This window comes from Cimex lectularius, unplaced genomic scaffold (assembly GCF_000648675.2).
Source record: "Cimex lectularius strain Harlan isolate CLEC.00 unplaced genomic scaffold, Clec_2.1 scaffold128, whole genome shotgun sequence".
NCBI classification, from domain to species: Eukaryota; Metazoa; Arthropoda; class Insecta; order Hemiptera; family Cimicidae; genus Cimex; species Cimex lectularius.
Genome location: NW_019392876.1, coordinates 261,576 through 279,102, shown reverse-complemented (window position 1 = coordinate 279,102; position 17,527 = coordinate 261,576). Strand labels below are relative to the sequence as shown.

Here is a 17,527-nt window from a genome sequence, read left to right as displayed (position 1 = left end):
AAAGATATTGAATGTTTAAGAGAGGGAAACACAAGTTTTGGTGAAAGAGTGATAGAACAAAATTGATCAATAATAAGACAGAGAGAACAAAATTGGGAGCAAAGGATTAATGAGAGAAAATAATCAGAGAGAGAAGAAAGGAAGGGAAAAAGAGAAAGATCAGAGAGAGAGAGAAAGTGAAAGAAAGAAAGAGAGAGAAAGAGAGAGGGAGAGAGAGAGAGAGAGAGAACAATACAGAGTAGTAATAATTGAAAGAGAAATAAAGAGGCAGCACAGATGTAATAAGAGCAAGTGATCGAAGTCAAAAAAGAAAGAAAGAGAAAGAAGGGTTAGAAGATTCAGAAGATCAGTGTGATAGAGAATGAAGGAGAGATCGTGAGAGAGTGAGAGAGAGAGACCAATTTTTAGGGGGGTTAAGTAGTTAAAGAGTAATTAAATCGTTTTATATTCTATTGATTGATATTGATTCGGTCAAGGACAATTATGAGGGACAGTAATTTGAAAAGAGGGGATCATTTCTCTCGCCAGTCGTCATCAGGTAAATCTTCCCCAAGCGGTCAGGTATAATCCCGTCGGTCAGTCAAATTATTCGAAAACCCTTTTCTGCTTAAACATGGATCGCTGGGTCGGAAAAGTCGCGGTTGTGACTGGAGTCAGCTCTGGCATCGGAGAATGCACTGCGAGGCTCTTGGTTAAGAAAGGAATGAAAGTCGCCGGCCTGGCCAGAAGATTCGACAGGGTTAAGGTCCGTTGTCATTCATAGATCTTATCCATTCTAAAAACGTTGGCTTCTTCATTATAAAATATAACTATTCCATGTTTTATGTTGGTCTTGAATTCTTAAATGATTAATTTTTTATTACTATTATTTTGTTTAATAGTTTTTTAGCGTTGTTATTTTATTACATATATATTTTAATTAGATGTTTGCACAACATATTCTTGTTTTTAAAACTGCACTTCATGAAAATTCCAACAATTTCAAGAAGTGTACCTTAATTTTATTACAAATGATTAACTAATACGTATATTTTGTGCATTTCAAATTGGCGCTGAAAGAACATCTTGTTTTTCAAATTACAACAGCCTGGGGAAAAATTTGACACCGCGGTGTTTTGTAAAATAACAGAAGCCGTTCTGGACAGTGGTTCGACAAAGAAGAATCAGCACTACATTTTTCCAAAGCCCCCAAACCAGAATAGCGGAAACCATTATTTATAGTATTAATAAACCATGTGAAAAGATGGTAATTTAGTTGATTTGAATGTTATTTTTATTGGCGAACAAACGCACTTTCACGTTAATTACCACGAGCAAATTAATAAAATATATTATACTATGGTAACTAGGAAATATGAAACATACATATTTTAATTTAAAAGCGTTTCAGTCACTTGCGAAGGGATCATCATATCTGCCCTTACAACGAGCTCATACGATAATGTATGAATTTTAGCCGTTAGACCACACAATTAGAACAGTTTGAAATACACTTGGGTGAAAAACGTGAAACAAACACACAGCGGAGCAAAATATTTCACTGAGAGAGAGAGAGAGAGAGAGAGTGAGAGAGAGAGAGAGAGGGAGAGAGAGAGGGAGAGAGAGAGGGAGAGAGAGAGGGAGAGGGAGACAGAGAGAACAATAAGTAATAGTAATAATTGAGAGAGAAAGAAAGAGGCAGCACAGGAATAGTAAGAGCAAGTGATAGGAGTCACAAAAGAAAGAAAGAGAAAGAAGGGTTAGAAGATTCAGAAGATGAGTGTGATAGAGAATGAGGGAGAGATCGTGAGGGAGGGAGGGAGAGAGAGAGAGACCGATGTTTAGGGGGTTATACGAGGGAGTTACAGAATAATTATATGGTTTTATTTTCTATTGATTGATATTGATTCAGTCAAGGATGTTTCTGAGGGACAGTAATTTGAAAAGAGGGGGATCATTTCTCTTGCCGGTCATCATCAGCTAAATCTTCGCCAAGCCGTCAGGTATAATCCTGTTGGTCAGCCAAGTAAAACCCTTTTCTGCTTAAACATGGATCGCTGGGTCGGAAAAATCGCGGTTGTGACTGGAGTCAGCTCTGGCATCGGAGAATACACTGCGAGGCTCTTGGTTAAGAAAGGAATGAAAGTCGCCGGCCTGGCCAGGAGATTCGACAGGGTTAAGGTCAGTTGTCATTCATAGAAACCTTTCCTTTCTGAAAACATACGCTTCTTCATTATAAAACAGACTATTCCGTGTTTTATGAACGTGAGTTAATTGATTAATTTTTATTACTATTATTTTGTTTAATAGTAGTTTAATAGTTTTTTAGCGTTATTATTTTTATTACATGTATACTTTTATTAGATGTTATAACAACAAAATCTTGTTTTTGTTGAAAAAAATCTTATTTTTCAAATTATATCAACCTAGGGAAAAATTTGATACCACAGTTTTTTTTAAATAACAGAAGACGTTCTGGACAGTGGTTCGACAAAGGAGAAGCAGTATTTTCCAGTCCCCAACTACTCAAAAAAAGGTGATGATGTCTCTTTGGTGGGCTTCATTCAATTTGCTACAGCTCCTTAAATTCTAGCGAACCAATTATTGCCAAAAAGTATTGCTTTCAAATTGGAACAGTGCTTCAGAAACTGGCATAATTCAGGACTTCTTGGGTAAGTCGGAAAAGGCCGATTCTGTTACACGACAACCTATGTCCAATGTCTCATAATGACAATACGAAAATTCTTGGATCTTGGTTATGATTTTGATGAGATTCTGCCTCACCCTCACTATTTTCCAGACCTCTCGCCTTCCGTTGATGTATCACTAAAATGCCAATCAAGAACTAATAATTAAAATTACTTTAATTTAATTTACATCGTAAAAAAGGTTTTCTAATAATTTCTTATAATGCTAATTGGCGGTTTGTTTAGTGGAGATGTTCTAGTATGAAATAATACACAAGAATTGAAGAAAATCAACCAACAATTTTAATGTTCTCACAGACTGTTCCGTAAGTTTTATACTCTCCAAGTGAGAGAAGGGAACGTTCTGATCCTCCTTCACAAACTTAGTTAAGCTGTTTAGCATACATTTACTGGTAGAACATGTTAGACAAGTTGGAAGCGGAAATATCGTTCATGTTATCATACATTACGTGTATTCGATCGGTCAATATTGGCCCGTTGTTGCCACTATTTCGTCGGTTCAGAAGGTTCTTTTCGAACATACAATCTTCAAGTCGCATTGTCTAGTTGATTTACAACTTAAGAACAAAGGTTTTGAACTTAGAACAATATATTTAAGAAGCAAAATAAATCTAGGAAAATTTAGTAGCACAGGTAACTAAATAACTAGAACAGTTCTCACAATACAGTTAACAGTTAACACAATGCAGTCAAAACAATGTTTTATAATCGAATCATTGGCAATGTTCAGAAAGCAACATTGCACATAAACCATGTTAATTTTGTAAAACATTTACCAGCATTACATAAAATCTCAACAAGTCTTTATTGTTTTCAAGTCAAGTAAAATCCCGCATTTGTTTTTCTATATTTAATTTTGAGTATTTTAATTAGTTTAAATTGAAATAATAAGCTTGCAGAAAGTAACGGATATTTTACGTAGCCATAATAATAAATGATTCTGAATGACAAGTTAAAAAAATAATCTGTATTAATTACATGATTTTTATACTGCTTGTGAGAAATTCAGTAGGAGTAAAAGTACAAAAGTTTAAAAAAGTCTCTCTATTCAAATATACCCAGTTTTAATCAAAAGTTTGTAATAAAAATGAAATATAATGGAAAATAATAATTGTGTAACTTGAAAACGAAAATACAGTTAAGAAATTGTTGAGTTATGAAAATAATTGCATACAATTTAAGTAGTGAGGATTTCAAAATATTATGCACTACTGAGCAAATTGGATGTAATTACTATTTGTTTAATAAGAAACACTTCAAATGTGCGTAAAGCGACATGGATTGTAATTGATGTATACAAGGTCAACTCTGGAAACTTGCAAATACATTCATGTGCAGAATGGAGCATATATTTAATCGTAGGAAAACTCGCACTAACTTTTAAGGTAGTTGGAGAGTCGGTGGACTTGCCAAAGTTTAAATTTATTTAAAGGGGACTAAACAATGATTTTTTTACTAATCACAGTAAAAAAGTTAATAAAAAATTCAATTTGTACCAAAGTCTTAAATTTAAAATCCCAAATTTAAAAAGTTGATTTTGATTAATCCAGTCTTACCCCCGAGAGGAGGATGGTTGGGAAAATCGACTCATACACTGAAAACCTCAATTTTCAATCTCCCGATACATTAAAGGAAAGAGCAGAGCTATGCTTAATTTAAAAAAAAGAATGTAGTGGACTTCACGAAGCAGGAAATTTGCTATAAAACAGCCCTCCTCCACCTTTACGAAATACCGTAGGCCAATGAGACGTAACTTTTATAACTTGCATAACTTTTATATATATAACATTACTTTTTTAAAGAAAATATTACATATTAAACATTGAAACATTAATCAAGACCCTGTCCTTTGAGGATTGGGAGGAAAATTATTATCCATGTAATAAGTCGGCACTCGGACACCTCTTCAACATAACCTTTTTCAAATGTCGTGTAATCCGAAGGTCGTGGGATCGAATCCCGCTCGTGACACCTATTTTTTCACCTCAACCAAGACCTTAGATAAAAAGAAACATTAATTGAAATAATTAATATGGTCACTTATGATTGCTAAACATATAGGTATTTATTTATTATATTTTTTCACACTAGCTGCATTTTTGTAAGTAAATGTAAAAGATTAACTACAAATGCAAAGTTAAAATGTTTCATAGTTAAAACGTAGAGAACTGTGTTACTGATTAAATAAGTTTTTTGTATCAAAACTTTTAAGTTAATATCAAGAATCAATCTTCCTTTTTGCTTTTACAAGGCTTTTATGTTAGATCTTTTTGACATTTTGACCTTTTATTGAACTTGTACGGATTTAAATGAAATGTAATCATTGTTTTCTTTATATTTCAGTAAGGACTGTGTATTTTTACAGAAACTCGAGGATAGTTTGAACGGCAGTAAAGGAGAACTGAAAGCTTTCGAGTGTGACGTTTCTGATGCGAAGCAGGTGCACAGCGTTTTTGAATGGATCGAAGAGAACTGGGGACCGGTCGGCGTGCTCGTTAACAACGCTGCTGTTTTTAAATCCGATTTACTCACGAGTAAGTTACAATACTTCATTTAACGATGAAGACCTTAGGCTAAATACGCCGCTGCTCTACCACCAGAGCTATCGTGACTTCGATCCACTCGGCAGCGGCGTATTTAACCGAAGGTCGTGGATTCGAATCGCGCTCGTGGCACTGGCTTTTTCATTTCAACCTTACATAAAAGGATTAATTAATTGAAAGAAGTAATTTGGTCAATAGACCCCTAAATATAATAGATATAAAAAAAACATTTGTTTTTCTAGATTTGACGTCAACGGATAACCTTAAGCAGATGTTTGACGTTAACGTTATTGGCGTGTTCAGTTGTACCAGAGAAGCATTAATATCTATGAAAAAATACAGCAATGAAGGATGCATCATTAACATTAGCAGGTAAATAAATTTAATATTTCAATTCAAAAGAAAATAATTAATTGTTAACTTTTCAGTGTTTCTGGTCATCACATTCTTTATTACCCGTACATCGGGGGATACACGGCGACGAAACATGCTATAACCTGTATGACGGAATATCTTAGATTTGAACTCGGTTTGGAGACGAAAATAATCAGAATCACGGTACGTTAAACTTTCAGTTTAAGTATTTCTTAACTTTTTAAATTTTGGGCTGAATGTATATGTTAATATAGGTTATTTACGGACCAAAAAAAATCAATTTGTCATATTTTTCTTCTGTTTTCTAAACTTGCTAACCTCTCGTAGTTAACGTAGGGATAGTTAGGGTTTCTGTTAACAATAAATCCAATTGAATTATGAGATTTAAAAATTGAAATAGACAATATTAAAATAAATGTATATCCCAAATAAAAATGACGGGCGGAATTGTTGCACTGCCAAGAAGTTATACATTTTAAAATGGCCACCTCGTCAATAAAAAGCTATTCGTATGGACCCGCATTATGTAGAATACAGTTTTCTATCAGGAAGTTGCACTAAGCGTAATACTCGTAAAAAGTACAATCTGGAAACACCACGAACACACACACACACACACACACACACACACACAAAATTTAAAAAAGCATGTTGAGTAGGTGTACAGTTATAAGTTGACAATAATGATATGAGATAACAATGACGTTATTCAATATGCCAAAGTAAAATTTCTTAATATTCCATTTTATCAAGACTACAAAAAGTTGATTTACAATAAAGAAAAGCTCTTTATCACAATAATTAATTAAGTTCCTTGTTAAACATCTTCTGAATATTAACTAAAGACAATTAATTGACACTACAAAATAGTTCACTTTTGTCGATTGCTTATGATAAATGTTATGGATTATTGGATACTATTAAATCAACTACACTTGTATATTTTCTTTTTTAATTTATTTGAACCAACCCTTTCCCTCACTGTCCTAACGGTCTTCTAACGGTCATATCCGTTTTTCCATCTTCCCTTGAAAACAGTCTTACCAATCTTAAATTTTCCCCTTTAAGAGATCATTTATATTTTATACATCTTAGATATTATTATATCATAGATATAACATAGACCTAGATATACTAACTTGCAAATAATAAAAAATGATTGAAAATCACTAATCACATAAAAACAAACTTTTGAGATTTTAAAAATGTCAAATCGGGGTGGGAGAAACATCGGGAGTTATTTGCATTGTCATGTCTCAAGGAGAAGAAAGAACGCAGGCAAATGAAAGGAAAAAAATCAGTTACTTCATTGTCTATAATTCAAAATGTAATTACGACAAACAAACGTAACGTTAATAATTTAATAAAATTTATGTATATTTCATAATATTGTAAAAGATGAAAATAATAAAAATCTATATCCGCATATGTGGCTAGCTGCTACAATGATGAAAGCGATAATACTTTTGCTTTGTTTTGATGAAATTCAAATTTGTTTTCAGAGCATAAGCCCTGGACTGGTTGAGACGGAAATGCTGGCTCAATTTTCCGGTGAGGTAGTACCTGAAAACATACCATGCCTCAAAGGAGAGGATATTGCCAACTGTATCTTGTTTGTCCTCGAGTGTCCTGGCAATGTCAACGTAAGTTCCAACAGTTTTTTAAAAATATTTTGATAGTCAAAATAATGCATGAATTAGTTATCCAGTCGTTTGTTACATATAATAGGCTAAATTATAATCAATATGAAGAATATTTTGGGTTTGGGTCATACATCTTTCATAGAAGTTGAAAAAATAGAGGTCCTGGCGATCTCAGGCAACCCCAATCAAAAAAGTGCAAAAAAGTTTTCAAACCTTAAAGGTCGATTAACATTACAAGACTGTCCTTTTTATCTTGTGTAAAATCTTCTCAAAAATCCGAAAGTTATTCAAGCATGCTTTTATGATGGGAAACCAGCACGCTTATAATATTTGATACACAAATAACGTTTCTAATGCACAAAATTGACAATTTCACCATATTTGCAAAAGAAATGGAGAGAATGATTAAATATATTTCTTTGCAGATAACTGAACTCACTGTTCAAGCAACTGGAGAGACCTTGGCAGAAAATAAAGAATAGGGATTGACATTCCTAAGGTAGTAAAGTATATTGTGAGACAACGTTTATTATACTTTGATATTCATATTATCATCGATACTCTGTACACTGTTTTGTAGTTCGTTTGAAATATACACTTAAAGAGAAATTAAAATAATAATGCAAAATATAATAATAATAAAATATAACATCATAATTCGTATAATAACATATGGTTTAGCAAACCTTAAAATCATTGATGGTTATTTTTTGTTAATTAAAATATAATCCGTACTAAATTTGTATGTTTGTTAGTTTGAAAAAGTTGTAAACATATCTGAAGAGAACGTTTATTATATCAAAAATTATAGAATATATACTAAAAGCTATATGTTGCGTTTTATTAATTTGTGACATGATGCCTTATCCTTTTTTAAAAGTTTGACTATTTTCTTCAATACCTAAAGCAAAGAAAAAATATGTCTTTTCTTAGTGCATCGCTCGTTGTCATGATTAGAATATGTACACGCCATAAACGAATAGTCGAGAAATAGAAAACGATAGCTAGCAGTTAGAAGATAGTCTCAGTATGGTGATGAGAGAAAGATATATAAATGTTCAGAGAATAAGCTGAACTGGAGCAATCGAGAGAGAGAGAGAGAGAGAGAGAGAGAGAGAGAGAGAGAGAGAGAGAGNAGAAACCTTTTCTGCTTAAACATGGATCGCTGGGTCGGAAAAGTCGCGGTTGTGACTGGAGTCAGCTCTGGCATCGGAGAATGCACTGCGAGGCTCTTGGTTAAGAAAGGAATGAAAGTCGCCGGCCTTGCCAGGAGATTCGACAGGGTTAAGGTCAGTTGTCATTCATAGATTTTATCCATTCTAAAAACATAGGGTTCTCATTGTAACATATAAGTATTCCATGTTTTATGTTGGTTGTGAATTCTTAAATGATTAATTTTTTATAACCATTATTTTGTATAATAGTATTTTAGCGTTATTATTTTTATAACATGTATATTTTAATAGATGTTATATAATCGCGTTTGAAAATCACTGTCATAAAAACTCTTTCTAAAAACTTCAACAAATAAACCTTCATCTTATTATATTCTTCTTTGATTTATGATAATGTTCATTTGTAAATTTCATTTTCAAGTTGTGCGAGCCATTTGATGCTGATAACATATTAATATAAATTTTCTACGTAAACAAGAAATAATTAAAAAGCCACTTTATACTGTTTTGACGAAAAAATGAGTCAGGAGAATATCATGAATTTTAACAAAAACTTTAACAAATGTGTATGTTTTGTACATTTTAAATTGGCGCTTAAGGAACATATTGTTTTTCAATATCAGCCTGCGAAAAATTTTGATAGTTAGTTTTTTGTAAAACTTTGTCTTGTGGAAAAAAGATCATCTAAAAAATACAAGGGTGTTCTTTACTTTTATTCTAATCTAATTTCGATCATATTCTGTAAATTTTGTTAAATAAGGTTTTGCACAATGAGTAAGTATTTTCCAAGCGAGATGAGATCATAGCTGTTAGTTCATTAGATTTCGTGGTCCGATTGACCGAATAACATTTTTCAATTAATTAATCTTTATATAAGGCATTGGTTGTGGAAAAAAAAAATAGGCCGCTGCTCTACCACTTAAGCTATCGTGACTTCCTCTCGGACACTAACAACACTAACTAGCTGAAAAATGGCAAAAGGGAGGTAAAATTCAAAAGGTGGGGTTCAGATGGGAAGTTAGTGTCCGAGTGGATCGCACCATAGCTCAAGTGGTGGAGTAGCGGCGTATCTAGCCGAAGGTCGTGGGTTCTAATCCCGCTCGTGACACTAACTTTCTTTATCCCAACCAATGCCTTATATAAAGATTAATTAATTGCAAAATGGTTGTTAAGATTGATCATAGGGACATGGGTTATGGGACTCCCCCCCCAAAAAAAAAATTATCCTGTATTTCTATAATTAGTTGCATGAAAAAACTTTGGTTTATATAAATTTAGATTTAGTTGGGGTTTATGGTTTTTCGAATGTCGTTGCATTATGAGAAAAATCGTATTAAAATATTTGTCATACGTCTGTTTAAATTTAAAAAAAAAATTAAATTAAACTTATGTGATTTTTGTTGCAAAATATTTTTCTGCAACGATCTAACATCAGAACGTTTTTATGTAAAAAAATATGATATACATCTGAACGTTGTTTGAAAGAGGAATATTTTAACTGACGATTTTTGGAATACATTAAGTTACGTGTGTTGATTAATTGAAAGGCTTTTTAAAAATTCTTATTAGTTACAAACACAACTTAAAATTTGAGTTGGAACATTTCCTATTCACGGATAAGAATAATTAATTCACTACTTTCGTGGTCCGCTTGACAGAAACAGAAAGGGAAAAAGAGTGAGGGAAAGTAAGGAAGTGAGAAAGAAAACAAAAAATATAAGTAGTGAGAGAGAGAGAGAGAGAGAGAGAGAGAGAGAGGAGAGAGAGAGAGAGAGAGNAGAGAGGGAGAGAGAGAGAGAGAGAGAGAGTGGAGTGAGTGAAAGGAAAAAGTAGCGAAGGAAGTGAGAAAGAAAACAAATCAGATAAATAATGACAGAGGAGAGCGATATTCTTTCTTATTCGATATTTTTAAAAATGTGTATTCTACGTTTTATTATTTTCAACTTTTCAATTACAAATCTTGTATTGGAGATTTCCGCCTTTTGCTGTGTCCATTTGCGATTGAATTTCCAAAGTTGCAATTAAATTTCGTGGTAGTATTCTAACAATGAAATATAGTGTTCAGCTCTCGACTGTCTCAGTTCAATTTAATGCTCTGCCGGTCCAGAATAGCAACGTTTCCCTCCTGTCTTTAATCATTTATCCCTTGTGCAAATAGATGTAACATTTATCTAACCGAAATTATCATTACTACGCTGATTATTATTTACTGACTCTTAATGTTACTTATAAAAAATATATATAAAATAATTTTAATTTTCTGCACGACGGTCGTGCCTCAAGGCCAGCATAGATGAATCTTGTGAACTTAATCAGAAGCGTACATTACTTTGATAAATATAAACAAAATGCTGGTTTTATTTTTCGCGTTCTTTGATAGCATTAAGTTAGCAGGGTTGTTGTATTAATTATCAGATTTATTTTGTTAAAATATGTTAAACAAAAACAGTTTTAAAGACAACATGATTACATATTGAATATTGAAAGTCCCCTTCCTTTGAGGATTGAGAGACAAATATATTATAAGATGGTTATCAATATTATACGATAATTTATTTATTATATTTTTCCAACACCAGCTGTATTGTGTAAGTAAACGAAAAATACTAACTATAAATGCAAAATGGCTTCAGAATTTACAAAAAAAGTAAATTATTCAACTAAATTTGTACTTAATTTACTAGTGGTCCGCTTGACCAAATAATATCTTTCAATTAATCTGTATGTGAGGGATTGGTTGAGATCGAAAATTCAATAGGTGAGGTTGAGATGGGAAGTTAGTGTCCGAGTGGATCGAGGTCACGATAGCTCAAGTGGTAGAGCAGCGGCGTATTTAGCCGAAGGTCGTGGGTTCGAATCCCGCTTGTGACACTGACTTTTTTATCTCAACGATTACGTTAAATACATATTGATTAATTAAATTTGTACTATTAAAGCATTTCAACTTTATCAGTCAAAATATAAAGAACTGTGTTACTCAAAAAACTTTTTTCTCCCAAAATTTTTAAGTTAATAACAAAAACTAGTCTTCCTTTTTATTGGTACAAGATTTTATATTAGAGTTTTTTGACCTTTTTTTGGACTTGTATTTCACATAAAGACTGTTAACTTTTACAGAAACTCGAGGATAGTTTGAAAGGCAGTAAAGGTGAACTGAAAGCTTTCCAGTGTGATGTTTCCGATGAGAAACAGGTGCACAGTGTTTTTGGATGGATCGAAGAGAACTGGGGACCGGTCGGCGTGCTTGTTAACAACGCCGCTGCCCTTAAAATCGAATTACTCACAAGTAAGCTACCGTATTTTTTTTATGTTAAAGGTAGCCTTTAACATTTGTTTTTCTAGATTTGACGTCAACGGATAACCTTAAGCAGATGTTTGACATTAACGTTATTGGCGTGTTCAGTTGTACCAGAGAAGCTTTAACATCTATGAAAAAACACAATAATGAAGGCTGCATCATTAACATTAACAGGTAAATAAATTTAATATTTTTATTTAAAATAAAATAACGTATTGTTAACTTTTTAGTGTTGCTGGTCATCACTTTCTTCATTACCCGAAAATCGGGGGATACGCAGGGACAAAACATGCTCTAACCTCTATGACGGAACATCTTAGGTACGAAATCGGTTTGGAGACGACAAAAATCAGAATCACGGTACGATAATTTTCCAATTTAAATATTTCTTAACTGTTTAAATGTTGGAATAAATACACAACTGGTTAATATTAAGAGACATTTAGTTGTCATTGGTGGACTGTGCTTAAACTATAAAATTAATTTTACTTTTTAATCGTAATTACGTAAAAAAATGTTGTCCCTCAGGACAGCTTGGACATTAAGCAAATAACAAATCAGTTCTTTTTTTCTTAGTAGTTTGTGCTATGATTGCAAAGTTTTAAAGTACAGTTTTGTATACAGCAACATACAAGTCTTTAATATTAAATCAGCAATGGAGGTGAATGTTTTAATGACAATGTACAATGATTAGCTTACTATTTATTAAATACATATAAACCGATTAAACCGACCTAAATGAGAAATAAAATTTGTATAATTGAAAATGATTTTTTACAATTGATATGAATAAATAGAATACATGGCAAATAGGACTAAAATTATCCATTGTTCAAAGTGTGAATTTCGATTGTATTCGAAAAATTTCACTTTTCATCAGTACGTCGTAGCTCTAAAAATGTAATGTAATAATGTGTTTGATTTAAAAAAAAAAAAAAAAAAAAAAAAAAAAAACATTGAAAACCTTTTGAGTTAAGCAAACAAATACCAAATACCACGTAAAACCTGTCAAGAATCGACATTCATTGTGATTCGTTGTGACATTGTGTGCATTCTTCGCGAACTGGATATAGTTAATTTAATGAAGATACTCTTTATGGGACAAATTAATCATAATAAAAAACAAAAAATTTCTAAAAATTAAAATCGAAGTCAAGTCGAAAATACGGACATTTTGAACATTGAGTTTTTAGAAAGATTTTTCTTTATGAAGGGAGACAAGATGGTTCTTGGGAAAAAATCAAAGGTTACTAACTCCCCTCACGACATATGGTCCATGTGAATTGTACATGTAACTCATTATATAATGTAAATAATGATTATTCGGAGATGGTAAGATGCGGTCTGGTGTGACGTAGGTTTTAGAAAAACCTTTTCTTTATCGTGCCAACGTTTCGATCTTTATTGTGATCATATTCAGGGCTCAAAGTGTTAATTTTCCGTGTAGATGTGTCATTCTTATCTGCCGTGTTGAGAGTGCCCACAACGTGTGGGCGGAAAACAAACACTTTGAGCCCTGAAGATGATCTCAATAAAGATCGAAACGTTGACAAGATAAAGAAAATTTTTTCTAAAACCTACCTCACACCAGACCGCATCTCACGATCTCCGAATAATAATCATTAACTAACGGTCACTAAACACCATATATTTCTACACGATGTAAATAATGTTACAGATGGTAATAAATATATTAAAAAAAGTTTTTCGAAACTTGTTTTTCCTTATGTTCAATTTTGCACCTTGCAAGCCTTTTTCGTTGACTTTGTATAAATTTCATTATTTTTAATAGAAGTTTCAAAATCTTAAAGACGATGTTTTAACCGTTCTTAAAGGATAAATTAAAATTTTGCAATTAAACGTTGTTTAATTAAAAATTAAACAACTGACTATCGTGAAATTACATACATGTGCTTATAGTTCATTTGTAAGGGCCGCTTTTCTGTAAGCGCCATCTGTCCTATTTACGGAACCGAGAAAATCTTAAACTTTTGACAATTACTTCGAAAACTCGTAAAAGTTTATATTCTAAGTGATTTTATATTTTGAAGAATTAGAAGGAATAATATGTTACATGTTACATCTATAATTCATCATGAAATTTCGCAGTACATAATGAATCTATAAGATCATTAAGTAAAGTATTATTAAATCCATTATATTTCGTAGTACGATTGACCAAATAACTTCTTTCAATTAACTAATCCTTATGCAAGGTATTGGTTGAACTAAAAAGCTAGTGCCACGAGCGGGATTCGAACCCATGACCTTCGGCTAAATATGCCGCTGCTCTCCCACTTGAAGTCGTGATAGCTCAAGTGTTAGAGCAGCGGCATATTTAGCCGAAGGTCGTGGGTTCGAATCCCACTCGTGACACTAACTTTTTCATTTCAACCGTAAAGAGGATCTATTTAGGTTTTTCCATTAATTAATACTTTTATAAATTATTCCAATTTAACCTAATAAAGTTGGAGCCATTTTAAGGTGCTACAACTTTCAACTTCATTCGTTTACAAATAAATGTTCTTTACTACTCTGGAAATATTTTGTCAACTTTATGAACGCTACCGACAAATTCTCTAGAGCTCTCTTAGGCTAATGGGGTACTGGATAAACCTAACTAATCTTTATGAAAGGTATTGGTTGTAGTAAAAAAGCTAGTGTCACGAGCGAGATTCGAACCCACGACCTTCGGCTAAATATGCCGCTGCTCTACCACTTGAAGTCGTGATAGCTCAAGTGTTAGAGCAGCGGCATATTTAGCCAAAGGTCATGGGTTCGAATCCCGCTCGTGACGCTGACTTTTTATCTTAACCCAATACCTTACTTTACCTTAATCTTTAGATTAATTAATTGAAAAGTCAATCGGACCACGAAATCTAATGAATCTATAAGGTTACTAATAATAACATTTACGCACAATAATATTTTACAAAATGAAAATAATAAAAATCTATTTCTTCATGTGTGACTTTAGTTGGTACAATACAAAATGACATAAGCAGTAATACTTTAATTTTGCTTTGTTGGAATTCAAATATATTTTATAACTCATATGCAATATTTTTAGAGCATAAGTCCTGGACTGGTTAAGACGGAAATGTCGGCTCAATTTGGCGGTGACATACCTGAAAACATACCAAGCCTCAAAGGAGAGGATATTGCCAACTGTGTTTCGTTCGTCCTTGAGTGTCCTGGCAATGTCAACGTAAGTTCCAACAGTTTTTTTTTATATTTTGATAATAAAAAGACAATGCATGGATTAGCTATCCTTTCGATTGTTACATATAATAAGCTAACTTATAATCAATATCAAGCAATAAATTTCGCGTTTGGGTCATTCATCTTCAATAAAATAGAGGTCCTGTCGAACTCAGGCAACCCCAGTCTCAGTCCTAACGTTATTTTCGGGAGAAATGCCAATAAGTTTTCAACCCTTAGATGCCGATTAACACTACAAGACTGTCCTTTTTATCTAGTACAAAATCTTTTTCAACAAAGATATTAACACCAGTTCTAAAATTTTTACATTTACCTTTTAACATGGCCAAAAATCCGAAAGTTATTCAAGCATGCTTTTATCACGAGTAACCAGCATGCTTATAATATTTGATACGACTACAGATACCGTTTCTAATGCACAAAATTGATAATTTCACCTGCAGATAACTGAACTCACTGTTCAAGCAACTGGAGAGACCTTGGCAGAAAATAAAGAATAGGGATTGACATTTCTAAGGTAGTAAAGTATATTGTGAGACATGGTTTATTATACTTTGATATTTATATTATCATCTTCATTGTGTACACTGATTTATTTACCTTTTGTACATTTACCTTTTAACATGGTCGAAAAGCCAATAAGTTATCCAAGCATGCTTTTATAACGAGTAACCAGCTCGCTCATACTATTTGATATGGCTATAAATATTGTTTCTAATGAACAAAATTAGTAATTTGAACGTAGTAGTAGAGAGAATAATTGAATATGGTTCTTTGCAGATAACCGAATTGACAGTTCAAGGAACTGGAGAGACGTTGGTAATCAAGAACGATTAAGGATGAATTTTTTACTTAAGAAGTAAAGTTTATTATGAGACAATTGTTATTATACTTCGACATATATATTATTTGCTATATTGTGCATACTGATTTTTTGATCGTGTGAAAAATACACTTTTCAGAAACTGAAATAGTAATACGTAGTACATATGGCATAATAATAATTACAGATGTAATAATATGCTGGTTTATAAAATCTTTAAACCATTTGTTTTCATTTTCTGTTCATTAATACAGTACAGTATTAAATTTGTATTTTGTTATTTCTAAATAACATGTAAACATATTGTAGTATAACGTTTATTATATAAATTATATAATATATTTGAACAGAATTACATTACGTTTTATTAACCTTAATATAAATTTATGATACCTTATCCTTTTTTAAAGAGCTTGAGAGTTTTCTTCAGTACCTGAAACAAAACCAAAATAATTAACATTATTATCTTAATATAATTAGTAAATAATTAACTTTTTAGTGCATCTTGCATTGCTATTATTTCAATATGTAAAAGCCGTTAAGACTGATAAATGAAAAGAAACATGACTTCGTTTTTATTTATTTATTTGTTTTTAAATTTCGACTCACTTGAAATTTTTATCTTTTTGGGAAAATATCTGGTAAAAGAATCAAATCAGTGGACAGAAGTGGTTAGACTGTTGAACAAAATATCGTTTTTTAGAACGTGTGTGTTATGATAATATTTTTTCATTCTTTAGTTAACGTTTCATTTTATTTATGGAATAAAAAGTAAGGAAATTTTCGTGTGATTTGTGTTTAATGTGATTCTGTGTAACATACATTTTGATATGATAAGCTTCTGGATTTTTTCAGTGATTGTATAGAACAAAAACGTTAATTATTTTGTTTAATATATTTATTGTTATTTGTTTAATATATTTACTTTTAAAAATGTAACGAACTTGCAGTATTAAAACAGTGTCAATACGAAAAACAAAAACAAAAATGGGAGAAGAACTCACCCTGGTGGTGAGCCTTCAAAATAATGAATAAATAATGACTGTATTTACTACAATATACCACAACTAAAGTGGTTGAATTGTAGAAACAAAAATCTGGAAATCTGCAAAAAGAAAACGTATCATTTGGCACTAGAGTGCGAAGTATCTTCTTGTGGTGACCATTCTTGATTAATCTAGTAGACCGTAATGGCTCTGACTCGATCCTGTCTGGATTCGAGTAAGTCGTCAGTCCAAGTGAAATATTGTAATAAGCAAAATATATAAAGTTGGTCCTGCGTTGAATTTATTTTAATTTTACTCTTATTGAACTGCAAATGCATTTGAAGGTTTCTGACTGCGGTTACATGATTTTTATAAAAGAAATACTGTAATGTCAGAAATTTTAACTACATTCCTAAAAACGTTGAGAATGTCAGTAGTTTATGTTGCATAAAGTATACGTTTTTAGAAAAGGTAGTTCCTACTCACAGTAAGTTGTTTTCCAACGATCTGGATTTCGAGCCCTTAGCTCATCATCAGGTTGAAGGATTTCTACAACCACGTTTCTCGACATGAATTGCAAAAGTGAACCCGCGATACCCCCGCCAACGCGATGTTCCAATGAAAAGCTGGTTTTTTAATGGCGTTCAATTTGAACGTGCGAAAAGCGGGAATTATAACACAAGTAAATATTATAATGGTAAATACTGTAAGAATTTAATTATAAATTAATGGTTAAAGATAAAAGAAAAAAATTAGAATAATATCTTAATATTAT

General features: G+C 32.2%; 1 protein-coding gene across 1 annotated transcript; it reads left to right on the top strand.

The window, feature by feature from the left end:
* Window positions 1-502: 502 nt before the first annotated feature.
* On the top strand, window positions 503-16,121 carry LOC106669480 (uncharacterized short-chain type dehydrogenase/reductase y4vI-like; the record flags this gene model as incomplete). The annotated part of the gene is made up of 13 exons (XM_024228967.1): window positions 503-745; window positions 5,053-5,221; window positions 5,473-5,602; window positions 5,659-5,788; window positions 7,108-7,248; window positions 7,674-7,724; window positions 8,385-8,537; window positions 11,541-11,709; window positions 11,766-11,895; window positions 11,952-12,081; window positions 14,792-14,929; window positions 15,387-15,460; window positions 15,724-16,121. Coding segments are annotated over 12 exons (1,641 nt in total), but the record flags the coding sequence as incomplete, so codon positions are not given.
* Between the last annotated feature and the right edge of the window lie 1,406 nt (window positions 16,122-17,527).